The sequence below is a fragment of the Nyctibius grandis genome, chromosome 3 (genome assembly GCF_013368605.1).
Source record: "Nyctibius grandis isolate bNycGra1 chromosome 3, bNycGra1.pri, whole genome shotgun sequence".
NCBI classification, from domain to species: Eukaryota; Metazoa; Chordata; class Aves; order Nyctibiiformes; family Nyctibiidae; genus Nyctibius; species Nyctibius grandis.
Genome location: NC_090660.1, coordinates 44,305,940 through 44,327,040, shown reverse-complemented (window position 1 = coordinate 44,327,040; position 21,101 = coordinate 44,305,940). Strand labels below are relative to the sequence as shown.

The 21,101-nt window shown below is 43.1% G+C and overlaps 1 protein-coding gene across 4 annotated transcripts in view; it reads left to right on the top strand.

Annotated features, from left to right (window-relative positions):
- Nucleotides 1-21,101, top strand: part of CARMIL1 (capping protein regulator and myosin 1 linker 1) — a 213,223-nt gene that overhangs the window by 178,108 nt on the left and 14,014 nt on the right. For 3 of the 4 annotated variants that reach the window (XM_068396151.1, XM_068396153.1, XM_068396149.1), the window contains exons 30-34: nt 3,313-3,379; nt 3,698-3,894; nt 8,318-8,424; nt 10,158-10,590; nt 19,453-19,531. In XM_068396151.1, coding sequence (XP_068252252.1) covers nt 3,313-3,379; nt 3,698-3,894; nt 8,318-8,424; nt 10,158-10,590; nt 19,453-19,531 — 883 coding nt within the window. The remainder of the gene's footprint in view (nt 1-3,312; nt 3,380-3,697; nt 3,895-8,317; nt 8,425-10,157; nt 10,591-19,452; nt 19,532-21,101) is intronic. The other variant, XM_068396150.1, reaches the window with a different exon arrangement.

Below are 21,101 nucleotides of genomic sequence, written 5' to 3'. Positions count from 1 at the left end.
AGCTCAGATAGTTTTGTGAGGAGTGGAGTCAGAAGGGAGGAATCTGGAAGAGTGATCGTGGGAAGAGATCCTGGGAGTTTAAAGTTAGCTTAGACACGTGAGAGTGTCTGACTCTAAATAGGCCCTTATTTGGGAGTGTGGTGGAGATTTGCTGGCTCCAGTTTGCTGCAGAGGGGTACCTTCATGGAGCCATCTCCAGAGAGCTCAGTGGCATAGGTGCACGAAGCCTTCCAAGAGGGCCTCCCAGGACCCAAAGATGCAGTTAATCTTTTTATCTGCTCTGCCAGGCAGCCTACAGTGTGCTCACGGAACAGTAGGCAAAACAAGAAGTTCAGGAGGTGATCTGCTAGAATGGAAAGTCCCTGGAAGATGTGGAAGAAGTGAAGGAGGGGAGGTTGACACTAACAGCTATTCCCCTGTAAAGGCCACAAGCTAAACGTAAGGCAGGAGAGCCATGTTGTGCTTGTGTAGCCAGAGGTGCTGGGAAAGCAGAAGGTGCACGTCTGCCAAACCTGAACTGCTTCCATGAACTATGGGAAGTGGAGCTCAGGCTGGGGAGAGGTAGAGATCTTTCCCTAGGAGTTCAGATATCTCCTCTGGTGATGACGTGCTTTGCTGCTGTAGCATACTGCACAGTGGCTGATATATTAAGCTGAGATTAAGTCTAATATTTTGTAAAAAGATCACTCTGGCCTATTTAAATTAATGCTTTGACCCATTTCGCTCTGCGTGTGATCTAGAAAGTTCACTTGGCCAGAAGCCTTTCATCTGTGCACTTCCTAAACAGGCTAGAAAACAGAAGGTTGTCAAATGAAAGTGTATGTATGGCTGTTATTCATGCTGTTAAAGCAAATGGGAGGCATCTCTATCCCTATGCCTTTATCCCCAGCAACTAACCTGCTGATGGATCATGCCAAGCTGTCAGTAAGTTGTAGCAGTGATCCAGAGACTGGCTTATGGTCATCAGCACAAGCTCTGCAGGGTCATCTGGGGGCGTTTTCTTGTCTAGGAAGCAAGATGAAATCATTCTGTTCCAGGCTGTCAGGGATGTCTTGCAGCATTTCAGTCCCTGCACAGGAACCTCAAAACTTGCCCTGTGCTGTTTTGCATTGGTGCCCTGGGCAGATGCAGCTCTCAGTTTGTCTGTGTTCATCCAGGAGCACTCTGAACACCGGCCATGGCTGTGAAGTTACAGAGCGATCAGAGGTCTCCCATCAGCCTTGCTTTCTGTCCTCCTTTCTGATCTTCTTTAGCGCATGAGTTACTGCATTGTCCTACTAGGTGTAATTTCCAGTCACACCACCAGAAAAAGAGGCAAGCAGACCAAAATGCGTGCAGATGCACAATAACGAGAGAACCGGGCTACGGCTGGAAATAAAACCAGGGGACTACTGGTAGTGACTTTTAATTGCCGTTCCTCAAATGCTGCGCTGCTTCAGCTCTTCCTTACAGGAGGAGCAGATGCTTTTGGTTGTTTCAGGTTTGGGTGATGGATCGGCAGCTGCCAAAGTGTGCAGTTCAGAGGCTGCCCAGCTGCCTACCAGTTGCACAATCCACTGCAATTTTGGCTGAAAAAGTTCAGCATCTCTCCAGCCACTTGCCATCGAATCCATTGCTTTTAATTTATTGGTAACTCTGAAAGTTATGTCTGACATTTTGATGAAGTAACACTTTGCCTGCTCATTAGTTTCAGGGTAAGTCTGCTCAGGTGGCAAGCTATTTCCTGGCTGGTCTTGAAACTATTGTATGATTTACTGATGCTTGTCACATGTAGAACTGAAAACCTGCAACAGCTGAAGGTATCTTTTTTTTCCCAGCAATGTGCATGGCAATAAAAACAGAGCCCAGACAGTGCTATCACTGCCCTCTCTGTAGTCTGCAAGTCCTTTTCTGATCTTGAGAAGATGGGTAGTAACTTTCCTGTTATGAAAAACTGTCATAATCCTTAGCATGTCAATAGTGGCATAATAATCTTCCTGATTTACTTTGGATGGGAATATGAATTCAGTACGTGTAAGTCTGTGCACTGAACTTTTCATGCATAAAAACTAGCAAATGTTTACCCTAAACAATTCATGATTTGTCTGAAATGTCGATGCCAACTATGTCTTTTCTGGCTCGTATAAAATTGACACTACTAAACTTGATTAACAATTCTGTTAATGAGTTGTGAACCATAGCAGCTTCCTGACTGACACTCCAGATTTGAAGCCACTAGGCTTCAAGACTAGCAAGTAAATGGAAGTCACTAAAGCCGGCATGTATGACTCTGCCACAAAAGGAGCCCATCTTTGCAAAAGCTGAGTCATTTTAAAATTAACTCTTTAGAAAACCTGCAGGTCAACTTTTTATTTAGAAGTCTTACAATGCCGAGCTATGTTAAGAGGTTCGGAATTGGTGACGCCTGCATTTCTTGTAGTGAAACAGTCTTTCTTGGCACGCAAACTTTCAGAAAAGTTCAGGCAAGAAAATAAGGGCAACTTTCTTCCAAAAATAACAAACTCGTGTCTTAAGTCTGGGTATTTGTGCTCTTAAGGCAACATACCCATTTTTTCTGGGAATATGAAGATGAGAAGAATAATGGCGCATAACTTTCGGTAACTACATTGAATGTATGCCAAGGTAACTTTCCACCTATTCTCAGCATATCTGAAGTGCAGGGAAATCATGTGTTTGCTGGAGATATTGCTAACTGTGACATGGTATTTTTGCTTTTTGAAGAAGGGCTGTGTGCTCCAAGACTGCATTTTCCTAGGGAAGTTTGGTGATCTGTGTGATGGTGTCCAGAGGCATAGATACCTGTATTTAATCATTCCCAGTAGCATGTCACTAACAAATGAACTGAGAAAGTGTATTTTGTATCAAAAATACAAGCCAGAATAAGGGGGAGGCTGTCCCTGGTATTGTCATTAACTATGCAGCACTGGATGCAGTAGTTAAGTTTTCTGTGCCTCATGATCTCAAATGCAGAGGTGAGGTTTCAATAGTTCCCTTTTTTTACAGTTGGGGATCAATGAATTAATGCTCGCACAATTCAAATAATCATCCTGTGTACAGCCTATGGTTTTAATGGTAAGAATAAACTACCTCCCTGGTTCTGTTCAAAGTCAGTTGAACAAAAGGTCAGTTTAGAAAAAGGTCTGAATGTTTGAGAAGGGAAGGAAAAAACCCCGTTCCCTCCTGGTGTTAAACCCTATCAGATCTTGAAATGATACATACGCTTGAAGAACTGATTCATTGGATAGAAAGAAAGAGGTGTTTGTCATTTCTTCTGTCCACTAAAGTAATTTTTGTTTTGTTTTATGTTGATAGATGACTCCTAAGTCAAAAAGGAAAAGCATCCACAGTAGAATGCTCCGGCCAGTGTCCAGAGCTTTTGGTAAGTGAGAATTTCTTAAAACCTTTTTACTGCTTTGCTTGCCTCAGACTCTTCTGGGTGGTTCTTGGTTGAAAAGCACAGGTGACTCTCCCTCCTTCTGGATTGCATTTGAGGCCCACACTGGTTGCTTTGTTTTGTGACTCTTCTAGTGTGTTTGGTAATAAATATTTGCTCACAGTGCTTTCTCTGCTCACAAACATGTTGTGGCTGAGTTCTCTAAATGTGTTTATAATTGTTCACCACAAAAGAGAGGAATGGCATTGTCTTTTGTTTTAAATAGCATGTTAAGTCTAATTAGAAAGTTTTGATTTCTCTTAGAAATGGAATTTGATCTAGATAAAGCACTGGAAGAAGTACCTATCCATATAGAAGACCCACCATTTCCTTCCAGCAGGCCGGACAAACGAACTTCTGGATTCATTTCAGAGCTGCCTTCAGAAGAAGGGAGAAAACTGGAACACTTTACAAAATTAAGGCCCAAAAGAAATAAAAAGCAGCAGCCCAGCCAAGCAGCAGTGAGTCTACATTAAAATATTGCTGGCGATGTCGTCTGTGGGTTGCTTTTTGCCATAAGTCAGGTCTTGCAATGTAATGTGGACAACTGTTAAAGTTTTAAAAGCCATAGCAGCTACTTAATTTTTCTTCTGGTATTTATGTCTTTCAGTGTGCAATCCCTATTACAAGCTCTTTGTCTTGTTTGACATAGCCTAAAACCAGGATATGTTTTATCCTTTTTTAATTTGCTTTTTTTTTTTTCATGGAAACAGTTTCTGGAGGTACTTGGAGCTTTCACAGGAAATGCACGAAATATCATGAGACTTTTCAATTATATTGTAAGGGTTTGCTAAGTTAATCCTTTTTTCTGCCTGCATTAAGATGTGGTAACTTGGCATGAATTCTTATTTCTATCGGCTCTCAGAGGAGCTGCTCTGTGACATCCAGCTTCCCACAGCTCCTTAACTAAAGGTGGTGTTTGGGCCAGCAAATCTGCATAGTCACAGATCTGCTTTTCGTGCTGGAGCCTGCCTTAGAAAAGCAAAACAGAAGAGCACTGTCTGTCTACGAAAAGCATTGGTGTGAACCCAAGTATACGTATGTGGACTTCCCACAGTTCCATTTCCTTGGCATACCACATCAATAAAGATTTATTCCTGTGATGGTATGTCCTCAGGATATGTAAGGACAGATCTGGAGGAGTTAGAGAGCTATCTCACGGCAACAGAGTACAGCTGATATGATAAGTAACCCTTATCAAGGGGCAGACATTGTTTCTCTGAGTTGTGCTGCCTGGTAATGAATGTCTGTGGCCTGTTCTGCTCCCTGAGGATTGTTGGCAGTGAGGGCACTTGAAAATTTCCCTAATGCTGGGAAAGATCATATCAAGCATTTTGCATCACTTGGAAATGGAGAAACCTTCAAGCAGAGGTGATATTCAAGCCAACTTTCCATTCCCTTGCACTTTACAGTGAAGGATAAAGGTAGCAGAAGGATGGACTGGTCTCCATGTTGTAGTGAAAACACATCTGTGTTTATTTCTTCCAATTCCAATTCTGCAGAATGCACGTGTTTTCCTAGTTGCTAAATTTGCCTTTCTTCCAAACTTACTTGGTGCATCCTGTGTCATCTGCACAGGGGTGGGGAAGGAGTGGGGCCATGGGAGGGCAAGTGCTTTGCTACTAGGCATGGAACTGGGACGTACAATGTCTTGCTCAACAGAAACAAAAAGCTTACTTCTTGTAGAGGAGAAGTGTTACTTCCCATGACAGTGCAATGTTGTGGGAATGCTCGTCCATATTGAATTAACTAGGAAATTAGGGGTTTATTTAATTACAAAAATTGAAAGGAGCTTTTTAAAACTCATTTGTCCCTGTCTTGTTTTTGTGGACAATTTAATTCCTTACTACTTCTGACGTCATAACAAATCTAAACAAATTTTTGAAAGACTTAAGGTGTTTGCTTTGATGCTTCCAGAAATGAAACAGCCAAATTTTGAAGGCCAGAGTCGTGAGTGGACTGTGGCATTGTTTGCAGAATTTATTTGCTGCTGGTTTTGCCACTTTGAAAACACAGAAAGCAGTGGTTAGGAAAAGCACTTAAAATGTGAGAGGCAAAATCTTGACGTTTTCTACTGCTTAAAGCATGTCTGTTGAGTTGTTTGCTCTTCCCATTATTTCCGTGTAGTAATTAAGGGGTCTCAGGTGATCATAGCTGTACTTCTCTGGTTTTGCTGGAAAACAGATTTGGTTTTTGTAAGCTGAAAAATGTAAGGAAAAAAGGGGAAAACTGGAGAAAAAAAAAAGAGAGAAATGTAAACTTTTAACTTGGGGTAGGTGGGCGGGCAGAAGAAAGATTTGTAGTTTTGTCAGGGTTTTTACTGAAATGAGTGTTCAGAGAGAAAAAAAAAAAAAAAGGAAGAAAAAGAAAACCTTAGCACTACCCACCCCCAAATAGCTTTGAAGTAATATGCTGATACAGTTGTTTGTAATTTAGAATTTGTGAGATCTCAACCTCATGAGTTCTTCCATCATGTGTGAAAATTTAGTACAAGAAAGAGGTGAATTTCTAATGTATGAAAGAGATTGTGACTCATCTTATTTATTTGTGCTTCCAAGCCAGTTTTTTTCCTTAATAAAGAAACAGAAGGCTCACCTTTAAAGTTAGGGTTAAAAAAAAAAAGACAAATGAAAACTAACTACTTTTTTTTTTAAGCATTCGGAGCATGAAACACGAAATAAATCAGAGTTCAGTCTTTTATATTCACATTAAACACCAAAAGGCATTACAATAAACATCCATAAGAATATCCTGTGCCTTAAGGACCTTATTACGCCCTCAACATTTGTGTACGTCTTTAGTACATTTTTAGGAACTTGCTGCTTTTTCAGATACAAAATTATTTATTTCGTGAGGTAGATCTCATTTGCTGTAGATTATTGGATCCTTGCATTGCTTCCCCTTCAGGAGATGCACTTGCCTTTGATACTTCGGTGGTTGTTCCTATTATCTGGAGGGCTCCAGTATCAATATTAAATGATTTCTTGTTTCTGTTGAAATGTGTCAGCCACTTTTGGTTGACAAGTTTCAGTTGAAATGTCAGTGTCAACTGTTTTTTGACTGAGAAGGTAAATACACTGAGACAACTAGCACTGGTGTGACCAACCCAGATGTCAGTATACACATTGCTGCCTAGTGTCAGATGTTCCAGCTAAACAAGTTCTCTACAGAAAACCCCAAAGGTGGCAGAGTTGGAAGTCTGAGAAGTTGTTGCACTTCTTAGAATAAAACTGTTTTTTATAGAAAATATGCAGTTTGACTGGTAACAAAGCAGTTGTTACCAGGTGGGCTCTTTTCAGATGAGTATTACATTGTGACAGCAGGTTTCAGTAAAATATTAACTATTATCTTTCATAACAAAGTAAATACTAGGCTTCTAACAAGGTTCAGCCACTGGAAAGTAAAAAGTTTCATGGATGTGTCAAAGCATTAGTTCATATGCAATCCATTGTCCTGGCTTAATGAGGCTGGGTTTGATGTTAACAGCAGCTTTTAAGAGTATTTATTTTTCTTTTTAGAGGCATAGAAAAGAGTGTGTATTCCAGCTGAAAAGGGAAGCTGGGATTACTAGGAGATTCCTTGATTTAAATTGTTTCAAATTATGAACACTGATATTTTGTGGCAGACTGATTCCTGGTCATTAGTACTACCAAGAATACAACTGGGTTGGATCTTGTGGAGTCCTCTGTAGTCACCTAAAAGGTTTCCATATGGCATTTAAATTGAAGGAAGTCTCTCTACTGGTAATAGAGCTTTTCCAAATCAAAGCCACATACGGGAGCTAGACAACATGAGAAATCCTCCCAGGAGATGGCGTGTTTCATCTGCAGGAGGCTGCACAGTCACCAACTAACCTTTACAGGGCCTTTGTGTTTGGCAGGTATTATTAAGTCAGCCTGGTTTAGATGCCTCTAGTCACCCACATTCAAAACTTGGACACTGAAACCAAAGAAGGGGAGCAGGTTTTCCATTTTGAGACACTCAGTGAAAATCTGTGTTCTGTTCCTAAAGTGAGACACCTGATTCTGTATTTAGAGTCTCTGCTTTTGGAAGTACTGGATTGAATGAGTTATAAAAGGCTCTGTTAGCCTGCTGGAGATCTGTTTCTCAACCTCTAAATCCAAAATCCAGAACATATGTTTTCTATGAACAGAGAAACAACTAGCTGTTGACAATACTTTCTCTTCAGGTCACCACCTGATCAGGATTTAATTTTTCCTTAACTGCTTTTTTTTCTTTTCTAACTGAACCAGTGCTCTATTCTCACAAGACCAAGGCATGGAGAAGAGAAGGCTCCAGGGAGACCGTAGAGCAGCCTTCCAGTATCTGAAGGGGGCCTACAGGAAAGCAGGAGAGGGGCTTTTTACAAGGGCAAGTAGTGACAGGACGAGGGGGAATGGTTTTAAACTGAAAGAGGGTGGATTTAGATTAGATATTAGGATGAAATTCTTTCTTGTGAGGGTGGTGAGACACTGGAACAGGTTGCCCAGAGAAGTTGTGGATGCCCCCTCCCTAGCAGTGTTTAAGGCCAGGTTGGATGAGGCTTTGAGCAACCTGGTCTAGTGGAAAGGTGTCCCTGCTTGTGGCAGGGGGGTTGGAACTAGATGATCTTTAACGTCCCTTCCAACCCAAACCATTCTATGATTCAATGATTTGATTCCTGGCCTCATGCATTGCAGTATCCAATGTGTCACTGGTGTTTTGGGTTACTTTGCATTTGATCAAATGTCATGACTAAAGGGGGAATTCAGTGGTGATTCCGTTGTCTGCACTGAGGTTTGGTTGGTACACACTATTTTTATAATGTCTTAACTCTTAATTATTATCATTGAAATAGATATGCTTAGATTATTATATACCAGAGAGAGTTTTTTCTTCTGTCAGGTGTCTGCTGGAGTGCCTCCAGAAGGGGATCAGAATGGCCTCATGGGGAGAGTGGATGAAGGCGTGGATGAATTTTTCACTAAGAAAGTGACAAAAATGGATTCAAAGTAAGTTAAAATTTTAAAAAAAAAAACCAAACAACTTCCTGATAGCTGGGCAAGTAGCTCTTCTCAGTTGTATTTGACTTCTGTTCCCCATATCCAGGGTTGCTGTTGTCAAAGTCAGAAAATACCTTAGTAGTCAAGACATTATGAATTCAATTACCCTCCCTTAAAAATGACTACTTTAAAATAAATTGCTTTAATATACCATGTGGAGGGGATTATTGAGTAGTGTGTATTTCTGTAATTCAGTTGACTTCATTTTAACCTTCAGTGGAGCTCATTAGAGCTGAAGCAGAGCTGTGTATTGGTTGAGGCTCTCATCTCCAGTGCTAGTAGTATACACAGGTGTCTTCGTCTCGTGTGCTGTTTGGCACAGTGTTTCGATAGATGACAGTAGATTTATGTTGTTTCAGAAATACGTTAAAGATGTGTTTGACCAATTTGTAGTATTCAGGATTTAGGCAATACATCATCTGAAAGGTGGATCTCCTTCAGCTTTGTATTAGGGTTATACAGCTTATATAGTTGATTTGTAGCTGGTTGCATATTCACAGAACGATGCATCTAGATGTTCTTGCATGCATGCATATTTGTGCACATACACACACAGAGACACACATACACGCACAAAAATACTTACATAAATAAGTGAGAAAGCTAGGGTGATTTCCAGCCAACTTGGAATGACCCCTTCTATGCTGTATGTGACATCCATTAAGGAAAATGGTAGGTGTTAACTGGTAGATAGATGTTTCAGGAAAAGCCAATGTTTTAAAGTCACTGTGAGTTGTAAATATCCATAGTGACATGTGAAGCCATGTGTGATATCCTATGTGTAGTGGTAAAATTATGGTAGCTTTGAAAAATGGATTAGCCAGGTTAAGTCCAGGGTGCTTGCAGACTAGCGCATCCTCCTCTGCTTCCCTTGGGCACCTGCCAGCCGCTCATTTCAGATGTCCCTGTGAACTTGCAATATCCCCATGTGCCCATCCCTGGCCATGCCCATGGCTAAGGATCTTTGCTCCATTTGCTGCACCAGTGGCTTTTTCTCCGGTTGGGGTGCTCGTATGCAGATGTGTTATGCATCCAGCTTTCCCCTGAAGTGTGACTACTCTGCTCGTAAGATGCCTGTAGAAAATCTTACTGGCAAGTGGGTTGTTGTGTTTTTTTGGGGTGAGGTTTTTCTGTTGTTTTTCTGAGGATGAGCGTCTGCACTATAAAGGTGATCTCTCTGTGTTCCTTATCGAGAGAAGGTGGCTGTGCCAACTAGTTCCTATTTCAAACAGGGCCCTTAAGGGACAAGATCCCCCAAGAGCTGTGTGAATCATGTGCGCGGATCAGTTGTTCTCCTTTTGCTAATGGGCAGATACTAACTGGAGGTAGTGCAGTCTGGAAACAGAGCAGAGTGAAATTTTATGTGCATAGACAGCTTGGGCAGAGCTCCACTGAAGCAACACCTCACTGGTATTGGAAACAGTTGGGTGCCCAGTGCAGATGAAACAGCTGCCTCTCTTCGTTATACCATGCAAAAGGCCAGCACAGGAATCCTCAAGATAGTGTGATCAATGTTAATTGTCCAGTTTTTAATTTAGAAACACCAGCTAATGACTGAGCCTAGGGCAATGTATGGATCATACAAAAGATTGGCTTTGCCCAAGAGAAGTCATTAGGTACTGTTTAAAAGAGAGGGAGGAGGGGAGTGGAGAAGAGTTTAAAATGTCTGTGTCTTTTCATAGGAGGCCATCAACTAAAAGTTCAGACAGCAGTGAGCCCAGTGAAGCAGGTGATGAGAAGAAGAAAAGAGACTCAAGGAAGAGTGGCTTCCTTAACTTAATCAAATCAAGAGGCTCCAAATCTGAACGTCCCCAGACTGTGTTGGTGGCAGAGGAGCCCTCCTCACCCAAAGTTGTTGCGAGAAGTCCAGCTGTGGACACAAGCAAGAAGGAGGTAAAGCCTGCAGAGCAGAACGGTAGTACAGAGCGATCTGAGGAATTAAAGACGCCAGACTCGCTGGAGGAGGCGCAGCCAGATGATGCTGCAAAAGCTGAGAGGAGTGACAGCAAAGGAAGCCCACAAGGAGGCCGGAGGTATGGCGTGCAGGTGATGGGCAGTGGACTTCTCGCAGAAATGAAAGCCAAGCAGGAGAAGAGAGCAGCCTCTGCTCAGAAGGTGAAGGCAATTTGATTTCTCTTGAGTTGTTGAAAAAATGAGCAAGAGCTAGGTGTCTTCAGGGGAGGTGGGTTGGATCTACAAAGGTTGGTGGCTGGGGCTTGACACATCAGTCCTGATTTCCGCTGGGGAGTATGGTGTTCCTGCAAGAGGATTGCTCTCTGCTGTGTTGGTTAAACACAAATACCCTGGCCAAGGACTAGGCTGCATGTGTGGAGCAGGAGATGCACCCTTAAGCCTGCACTTTCTCTCGTTTTGTGGAGGAGGTGATACCAGCTCTTACGCTTGATGTCAGGCCATCACAAGCAAAGAAGAGGATGTGTAATTGTTTGCATGTATTACAGAGTAATTTTTGGGCAACTACTAAGCACAGCATGGACATCGCCACTCTATATGATGTGTGGTTTGTTCACATGCAATGGAAGCATGCTTTACAAAAGGTAAAGCTAGGACAGACTTCTTACTGTGTGCCCCCTGCACACCGGTGCCTCAGGTGTTTGGCAGAGTTAACTACAGCAGTAGCTTACCTGTACTCTTCTCTTTTGTAAGGTGATGTAGAAAGGTGGAGAGAGGTACTGTATTTTAAATTATATATTCCATGCAGAGAAGTAAATCTGGCTTCCAGACACTGTTTACAACTATTGAGCTTATACTTTTCCTGTTGCACTTTTTAATTTTTATGTCCTTTGGTTCCGCACCTGATTGTTTTTATGCCTTTGATTTCTGTATTTCAAATACTAACAGTCAAAGAAAATAAGCATACGTTAAAAAAAATTAATCTATTCCCACTTACCTGTCTGGATTCCCTTCACTTTTTCTAATTTTCTCCTCTGTGAAGTGCTTATGCTGGGCAGGAACGCTGCTTCACTTTGCAAATGTGTGGAGTGGAGTATCCTTGTGTTGCTGCACAGCATTTTGTGCCGACCTATTTTGCCTGACGCCCATTTCCCATTGAACTTCCCCATTATCATCCCCTGCTTCCTCCTATCTGCAGTTGGCATGTTCTAAAATTACCAAAGGATCAGCCTTTTTCCACTCCTCTCTTCCCCTTCAACATGCAGGGCACTCAGATGCTATCCATTCACCACCATTATCCCCTGTAATTTCGAAGGTGTGTTGCCTTATGAGAAAGCTCATGTGCAAGCTTTGCTGTGTTTTTCTTCCTTTAACACATTCCAGAATTGTCTTGCTATGACCAAGAAAGGCACCCAAAGATCATTTTTACCTTTCTTCATAGTGTTACAGTGCTTGCCGTGACATCTGAACCATTCCTGCAGACACTGGAGTCTTGTAGTAAGCAGATTCAAATTAACACAGTAGTCTATACCTCATTAAAGGGATCCTCAGCATAAAAATGGTTTTTCTAAAGAAATGACCAATTCCTACCTTTCTCATTGGTGCTGAGTAGTGTCCATGAAGAGTCTCATTGATTTCTAAAACACCAAGTTTTCAAGTAAAATGCCGTAAGATTTTACCTGTGTGTATTTCTCTGCCTGTAACTTATAAAATACCAAGCTACTCCAGATTCTATAAATTTTTACAACCGCATAAATTGCATGCGCTTGATGGTCTTCAAGTTCTTAACACTTATCATCTAGACTTAATGAGATCTGGAATGATGTGACTGAGGTAGAATATTAACATGTAAATTTTTTTTAAGTGGGGAGAGTAAAAGTCCTCTTTGATTGATGAGCTTTCATAGCATTGATTGAAAGCTTGAATTTCATCTATCAAAAAGAAAAGTTGTTGCCTTTTCCCAGTATTTTTTTTTTCCACCTTTCACTTTTTCACTGGTTGAAAAGGTTAACCCTCTTCTTTCAGGTTTAATTTTCAAGAAAATAATGTTATTGATCTTAATTTTTTGTTAGATTTTGTAAAAATTTATATTTATGGAATGCAAAAGTAAGTCTTTTTTTTTTCTTTTAAATTTAAAGATTCACAAGAAAACTAAATTGAAATAGGCATCTCTACACAGCAGGGCACTGAGTTATCCATTCTTAATATTGCCCAGACCGCACAAAATTGAACTGCTGTTCAAAAGAATTTTTCACATACTTCATCCTAGATCACAGTATCGAATAATTTAGGTTTGCACTTTTATTCATGATATTCATGAAGGTGAAAATCATACAGTATCCTGATGGTTGAGCTACAGAAGACAGCATCCCACTTCTGTTACATTGTTTAGGATGGATATGACATCAGCTTCCCTAACATCTTCAAATTTATCAGAATTCCAGTATGATAGAAAATAGTATTTTCCTTTAAGGTACAGATGGTTGCTTATATTCTGAGCTATTTTACATGAAAACAAAGCCAGGAGGAATTTACTATTTCATTCATACCCTACTGCAGTCTTGCTACAGATACAAGTGATGAGCAGGTGCATAGTAGATGGAAAGATGGTAAATGCTTTTTTTTCATTTTTCATAGAAGACAACGTGCAAATTGGCATTAATGGTAGAGAGGAGTATTTGCAGATTAGTATTGCCTCTAGGTGTACATAAAAAGATCTTTTACTCCATCTAGTGTTTACAGACTGAATTTTTAAATACCTCGAGCAAGACCTATGAGCAGATCAAGATCATCTGTAACCTGTTTATTCATTCTTAATGGCACCCAACTCTGCAGTATTTCCCAACCTTGCATGAATTCCTACTAAAAGTAGAGCTTGGTCATTACTTATCTGCATGATAAATTCGCCTGCATTTATCTGACATGATTGACAGCTTCTCAGAGTAAATTTTTGCAGCAAGTGTTTAGTGTTGTCTCAGGACCGTAAGCAGTTTGTAATGTGTGTACAGTAGGAAGCCAAATATGTTAACATCCTAATTGCATTTTTAAGTACTACACTAATAGATGCCAGCACTGGCTTTTGTACTTGTCTCTGCACGTGGTCATATTTCCCCAGTAGTCCCATAACTACAGAGGGAGGAAGGAGTTACAGTGAAATTAGTTTTCATATTGTCATACAGCTCTCTTAAAAGTCATTTACTGTAGTTAGGTGTTATGCATATATCTTCAATATTTACGTAGGAAAATCAGTATTTTGCTAAAAGCTTGTGGGAATTCACATTCCATGAAGAAATTGTTGGTAAATTCAGTTCTCAAAGGTTGTTTTTCCAAGGTATGGAAGAAAAATCCAGTAAGTGGAGAGTGGTATTCCCTTCAAAAATATATAGCCAAGACAGTCTTACAAAGAAACGCATGGCTTTAGGAGGTGGAGAGGTGAGAATTTAGCCAAGATCTCAAAGACAGTCAAGAAATGGGAATAAAAGCTGGGTTTTCTCCCAGTGGTACAAAGCATAACGTTCCTGCTAGCTTTGCAGGGGAATTTGTTTTCTTCATACAGGCACCATAGCTTACCATTCTGGCCCTACAAGTCATTGCATTTCTAGAGTGCTTCTGACCAGAAGACCTCGTTGTTTGGCTTACACGTGTTTGTTAACATACAGATGATTTTATACTTAAGACCTGTAGAAATATAATCCCTTATAGTGGATATCTGTATTGGGGTAGTTTTACAGTATAGGAAGTGTAATGACAATTGTAATAGCGTCCTCCTTAATGCAGTGTGCCATTTTAAGCGCACACTGGACTTAGTCAAGAAGTCAGGAGGTGGCATTACCCTGGCAGGTCTTATACAGGAATGGCAGGCACTCATCATCTCCATCCTTTTCTGTGTTGGATTAAAGAGAGGCTTTGTTTTAGGAGCTGTGAGATTACATGAGCAAAATGGAGGTGTTGGTAGATCTGTAAGGCCAACCACACTGTTTAATGAATCGCTCCCCAAAGTCTGCTTCTCCTGAAATGCCTGTGTTGAATTACCACCAGAGGGGAGAGACATGTAGCCAGCATGGATATTTAGAGATCATTCCTTTATGTTTATAATTTAAATACTATTTTCACTCTAAATCTGTCAATTTTTCTATAATTAGTACGTACTCCTGCTACTTGTAACCTTTCTCTTCCTTCCTACGTTTCCTGTTCTCAATTTTTATCTATGTGCTATACCTAGGAGTCTTTTAGATTGTAAGCTCCAAAGAGCAGTGATCACGTTTGATGTAAGCTGCATGGCATGTGGTGGAGGTTTCTGAACTCTATGGGACAGTCAGATCCCTGCACAAGTCATGCAGAGCTGGTGTTGTAGTAGTAGTAGCAGTGTCCTGAACATGTCAATGTGACTTATGCGTGGGTATACAACCAAATGCAACGGTCATCAGCACAAATAATTTGCTTTAAGTCATTTGCCACTCTCTCTTGAAATAGCAGATCAAGATTGAAGCTGCCTGCAAAAGTTTATCCCCGCTTCTTTAGTTTCAAAAAAATCTCACTTTTTTGCCTAGTGTTATCTTTATAAGGCTTTCTGTCACAGTATAGCCTGCACTCACTTCTATGCACTTTTTGTATCCCCCTGTTTATTCCTCTGCTTAAGCTTTGGTAGCAGGTAAGACAGTAAAAGGAGGCTGGTTCTGTTACAAGCACATTGGCTGTGTATCTAAACTTCTCCTGGTGAACACACAGGTTTCAAGCTCACTTAGGCTAGAGCTATGATATGACAGAATCACAGAATCACAGAATCAACCAGGTTGGAAGAGACCTCAGGGATCATCGAGTCCAACCGCTGCCCCTACACCACCCTGTCAACTAGACCATGGCACTAAGTGCCATGTCCAGTCTTTTCTTAAACACATCCAGAGATGGTGACTCCACCACCTCCCTGGGCAGCCCATTCCAATGTCTAATAACCCTTTCTGTAAAGAAATTCTTCCTGATGTCCAACCTGAACCTCCCCTGGCGAAGCTTGAGGCTGTGCCCTCTTGTCCTATCGGTAGTTGCCCGGGAGAAGAGGCCAACTCCCACTTCACTACAACCTCCCTTCAGGTAGTTGTAGACTGCAATAAGGTCACCTCTGAGCCTCCTCTTCTCCAGGCTAAACAACCCCAGCTCCCTCAGCCGTTCCTCGTAGGTCAGACCCTCCAGACCCTTCACCAGCTTGGTCGCCCTCCTCTGGACTCGCTCCAACACCTCAACATCTTTCTTGAAGTGCGGGGCCCAGAACTGGACACAGTACTCAAGGTGCGGCCTCACCAGTGCCGAGTACAGAGGGACAATCACTTCCCTAGACCGGCTGGCTACGCTATTCCTAATAGAGGCCAGGATGCCGTTGGCCTTCTTGGCCACCTGGGCACACTGCTGGCTCATGTTTAGCCGTCTGTCGATCAGCACCCCCAGATCTCTTTCCCCCGGTCCGCTTTCTAACCACTCTTCCCCCAGCCTGTAGCGCTGCATGGGGTTGTTGTGGCCGAAGTGTAAGACCCGGCACTTGTTCTTGTTGAACCTCATGCCGTTGGTCTCGGCCCATCTATCTAACCTGTCCAAATCCCTCTGAAGGGCCTTCCTACCCTCCAGCAGATGGACACTCCCACCCAGCTTGGTGTCATCTGCAAATTTACTGAGGGTGCACTCAATCCCTACGTCTAGATCATCTATAAAGATATTGAACAGCACCGGCCCCAGAACTGAGCCCTGGGGAACACCTCTAGTGACTGGCTGCCAGCTGGACTTTGCCCCATTCACCACCACTCTCTGGGCTCGGCCATCCAGCCAGTTTTTAACCCATCGAAGAGTCCACCCATCCAAGCCCCGGGCAGCCAGTTTGTCTAGGAGGATGCCGTGGGAGACAGTGTCGAATGCCTTACTGAAGTCTAGATAGACTACATCCACAGCCCTACCCTCATCTACTAAGCGGGTCACTTTGTCATAGAAGGAGACCAGGTTGGTCGAGCAGGACCTGCCTTTCATGAATCCATGTTGGCTGGCCCCGATGCCCCGATTGTCCTGCATGTGCCATGTAATGGCACTCAGGATGATCTGTTCCATCACCTTGCCTGGCACCGAGGTCAGGCTGACAGGCCTATAGTTCCCTGGATCGTCCTTCCGACCCTTCTTGTAGATGGGCGTTACATTTGCTAATTTCCAGTCAGCTGGAACTTCTCCAGTTAGCCAGGACTGCCAGTAGATAATCGAGAGTGGTTTGGCAAGTTCATTTGCCAGTTCCTTCATTACTCTGGGGTGAATCCCATCCGGGCCCATAGCCTTGTGGGTGTCGAACTGGCACAGCAGGTCACTAACCGTCTCCTCCTGGATCCTGGGAGGTTCACACAGCCCCCCGTCCCTAACTTCAGGCTCTGGGGGCCGAGTCTCCTGAGGACAACCAGTCTTGACATTAAAGACCGAGGCAAAGAAGGCATTGAGCACCTCTGCCTTTTCCTCATCCCCTGACACTACACTACCCTCCTCATTCAGCAAGTGGTGGAGGCTCTCCTTGACCCTCCTTTTGCTGTTGATGTATTTGTAAAAGCTTTTTTTGTTGTCTTTGACTGTAGCAGCCAAATCGAGCTCTAATTGAGCTTTGGCCCTTCTAATCTTCTCCCTACACGACCTGGCCACGTCCCTATAGACCTCCCAAGTTGCCCGACCCTTCTTCTAGAGCAAGTAGGCTCTCTTTTTTTCCTTAAGTTCTAGTCTAAGTTCCCTGTTTAACCAGGCCGGTCTTTTTCCCCGATGGCTTGCCTTCCTACAAACTGGGACAGCCTGCTCCTGAATATTTAACAATTCCCTTTTGAAGCATGTCCAGCCTTCCTGGACTCCTTTGCCCTCCAGGACCGATTCCCAAGGGACTCGGTCCACCAGCCTCTTAAACAGGCTAAAGTCAGCCCGCCGGAAATCTAAAGCAGAAGTTCTACTCTTGCCCCTCCTTACTTCCCCCACTATCGAAAACTCTAACATTTCGTGGTCGCTATTCCCAAGACGGCCACCGACCCTCACATCTCCCACTAGTCCTTCTCTGTTCACAAACAACAGGTCAAGCAGGGCCCCTCTTCTAGTGGGCTCATTTACCACTTGCATGAGGAAGTTGTCCTCCACACATTCTAGGAACCTCCTAGATTGCTTCCTCTCTGCCATGTTGTATTTCCAGCAGACATCCAGCAAGTTGAAGTCGCCCACGAGTACAAGGGCCGGCGACCAGGCGGCTTCTAACAGCCGCTTGTAAAACGCCTCGTCCGCCTGCTCATCCTGGTTGGTCTATAACAGACTCCCACCGTAATGTCCGCCCTGCCGACCTTCCCCCTGATCTTCACCCATAAACATTCAACCTTGTCATCCTCACCATCTTCCTCAATTTCAACCCAGTCCAAGCACTCCCTAACATATAGCGCTACCCCACCGCCTCTCCTGCTTCGCCTGTCCCTCTTAAAGAGCTTATAGCCATCCATAGTTGCACTCCAGTCATGAGAGTCATCCCACCACGTTTCTGTGATGGCAACCACATCATAACCTTCCTGCTGTACAGTGGCCTCTAGCTCTTCCTGTTTGCTGCCCATACTGCGTGCATTGGTGTAAACGCACTTCAGCTGGGCTAGCGGCCTTGCCCCCAACGCAGGCCTGTCACCCCTAGGTTCATTTGTGGCTGCCCTGGTCTTATCCCCCTCCCCCATCGAACCTAGTTTAAAGACCTCTTGATCAGCCCTGCCAACTTCTGGGCCATAACCCTTTCCCCCTTCTGACTCAGCTGTTCCCCATCCGGCATAAGCAGGCCCAGTGCCATGAAAGCCGCCCCGTGGTCAACAAACCCAAAATCCCACCTACGGCACCAGTCTCTTAGCCACCTATTAATCTGTTGTACTTTCATAGTCTTTTCCCTATTTTCACCAAATACCAAAGGAATTGAAGAGAATATCACCTGCGCACCTACCCCCTTTACCAAACGCCCCAGGGCCCTGAAGTCCCTTTTGATTGCCCTGGGACTTCTCTCTTCAATCTCATCCCTACCCACCTGGAATACTAATAGTGGGTAGTAGTCAGAGGGCCTCACCAGTTGAGGAATCCTCCTGGCAACATCCCTTACCCGTGCCCCAGGGAGGCAGCAGACTTCCCTGTGAGTCGGGTCTGGCCTGCATATGGGGCCCTCCGTTCCCCTTAGCAGGGAGTCGCCTATAACAATTACTTTTCTTTTCTCCTTTTTGGAGCTGCTTGCAACCCTCTTACTTGGTTGCTTTTGTTTACGTAGCCCCGTAGAGGATCTTTCACCTAGATTTGTATCTTCCTGACACTCAGGAAGACGCTCAGGCTCCAGCGCCTCATACCTATTCTGCAGGTATGAGGCAAAAGTCTTTGCACCTTTTCTTTTGAGGCCAGGTTGTTAGGAAAGCTATTCTTAAGAACAGAAGACTTGGTAAAATATCAGCACATAAACAAGAAGCCCCCTTTCTTTAGAGGTGCTGAGCACCCAACAGCCCTTGTGATGGGTTGCTTTAAACACCTTTCAAGAAGCAAGGTCTGTTTGGTTTTAGAGAACTCCTGTAAATATGTGGGCACTGCTGCTTCTGTAGTTGTAAGTTTATCTAAAATAAAAAGTAATTCTTGTACGTGGAAGAGCATAGGATCTATTCAGCACTCTTATAATCAAAATCTAGATCTTCAGAAAAAGACTTTTTATTTTAAACCTAAACAAGGAATTTTAAAGTACGGAGCTATCTTTGAAGAAAAGACTGTTTCTAACTAGCACCTTCAGTTTCAATGCCTATACATTAGCAGACCTGTCACTAAGGAGGCAAGGTATCATTGCAGCTTTGCTAGACGTGTGGCAGTATTAGTTATCAAATCAGTGTCGTTTTCTTCCTGCTTAGATCTCCAAGACCTGAAAGAGAAACAAGGAAAGAAAATCCACCATTTATTACTATCACTGCTTTCTCTGCCTTATGGCTTCTAAATTAGAGCTTTTTTTCCTAAAAGAACCACTGAGTTGTATTAATTACAAATATATGATTAATATGAGAACTTTTCTCACTCTTTCAGAAACTTGGAAATGACACAACTCCCAGAGAGACTTTTGACACGGCGATGAGCTCAGAACGACTGGATGGAAGTGGTACAGGTACATTTTGGTTTTCCTGGTATAATCTCTTCCTAGAAAATGCAAAATGCCTAACCTCAAAATCTTACTTCCCTCTCCAGATTGTGTGCCTACAGTTGCTTAAGGAAAATACGAGCTTATGCTAAATGGAAAGGATTGGAAACAAAGCTCACTTTTGTACTGTGTTTGACAGTGCTTTTCATGAAGTCAGTTTTAGGGCTGAGTTGACAGCTCAGCTTTTACTCTTGTGCTCCACGTTGCAGAGGAGGGAAAGTACTCAGTGCATGTGCCTGGGGCACCTTCGAAAAGGTGCTGACTTGTAATGGGATCAGAAAAGCTGAAGCTGAACCCAGGAGCCAGCAAAAATGTCTTCGTACGAAGAAGTGAAACTCCTAAATAAACCTGAAGACCTAAACATGACCAGTTTTCAAGGTTTATAGTAGTCAGTGCAGGTACCAGCTTGAGTAGTCCTGGCTTTCAGCTGTTAGAATATACAGCTCATAGGCAATGGCAGCTGGCTCTTCCAAGGGTTTTGCCAACTTGACCGAAGCCAGGGCTCTCTGCAAAGCTGTGGAGGTCCCTGGATACTGCATGCATGCACACAATGACTCCCCATCGTATACAAAGTGGAGTTCAGCCTTGCAGTGCTTACAGCACCGATTCACTCTGCAGCTAGTCCCGCTGAGCACTAGCTGAGGGGCCCTTGTCAAGGCTGAACTAGGAAATCCAGGTCTGATTTCTCAACAGTGGTGCTAGGTACCCTGCAAGCCCAGCACATAGGGTTGCCACAACATACAGAAAGAAGGCTGAAAAACCAGGCTGAAATCTAAATCCAAATGTGGTTATCTTGGTTGTGCACTTCAGAAATGGATTTTGAGGTTTTATGCCTTTGTAAAGCTAGTTTTAAAAGACAGCATATTCAGAGCACGCTGAACTCCATAAATCGGCGCTTTTAAAGCCTGCTTGTCTTTTGAAGAGGAGCTTGTGTACTATATGTGCTTCCCAATATCATCAAACTGAAGTCAGAGGAGCAAGGACAGTCTGTGCTCGGGGTGTTAGAGTAGCTGGGGGTGTCTGACTCCAGTTTTCTCTGGTCCTTGTCTTTGTATGTGACATATTTCACCTCCACCTCACTGCACTGTGCATGCCCCTTCCGTTTGGCCTCTGGCTGTCAGTTCTTTCTTTACCACTCTTGCTTGAGAGCTCCCCGAAGCTGTTCTTTGCTGTTGCAACTACAGTTTGTGTTTGTTTTGGGTTAATTTATTTTAACTTACTGGGATCTAATAATATTAGCAGGCCTGAGGTTGGGAAGGCAAGAGAGAGAGTTAATGGAAAATTGATGCTGAAGGAAAAGAAGGTTTTGCTATTCCTTGCTTCATGTCTGGATATTGCCTGCTTGTTTGTATGCACACACACAAAAGTGGAGAAGGTGTCCTGCTGTTTCGCTTGCAGTGTGAAGGTCTATTGCATGCATGCAGACATGAACTCTGCCTGTCATGCACTGACACAAATACATGCACCACGCAACTCTCTATGGTTTGCCAGAGTTTAACTCCAGCTGGGCTGAAAAACAGCTGCATAAGCTGGAAAA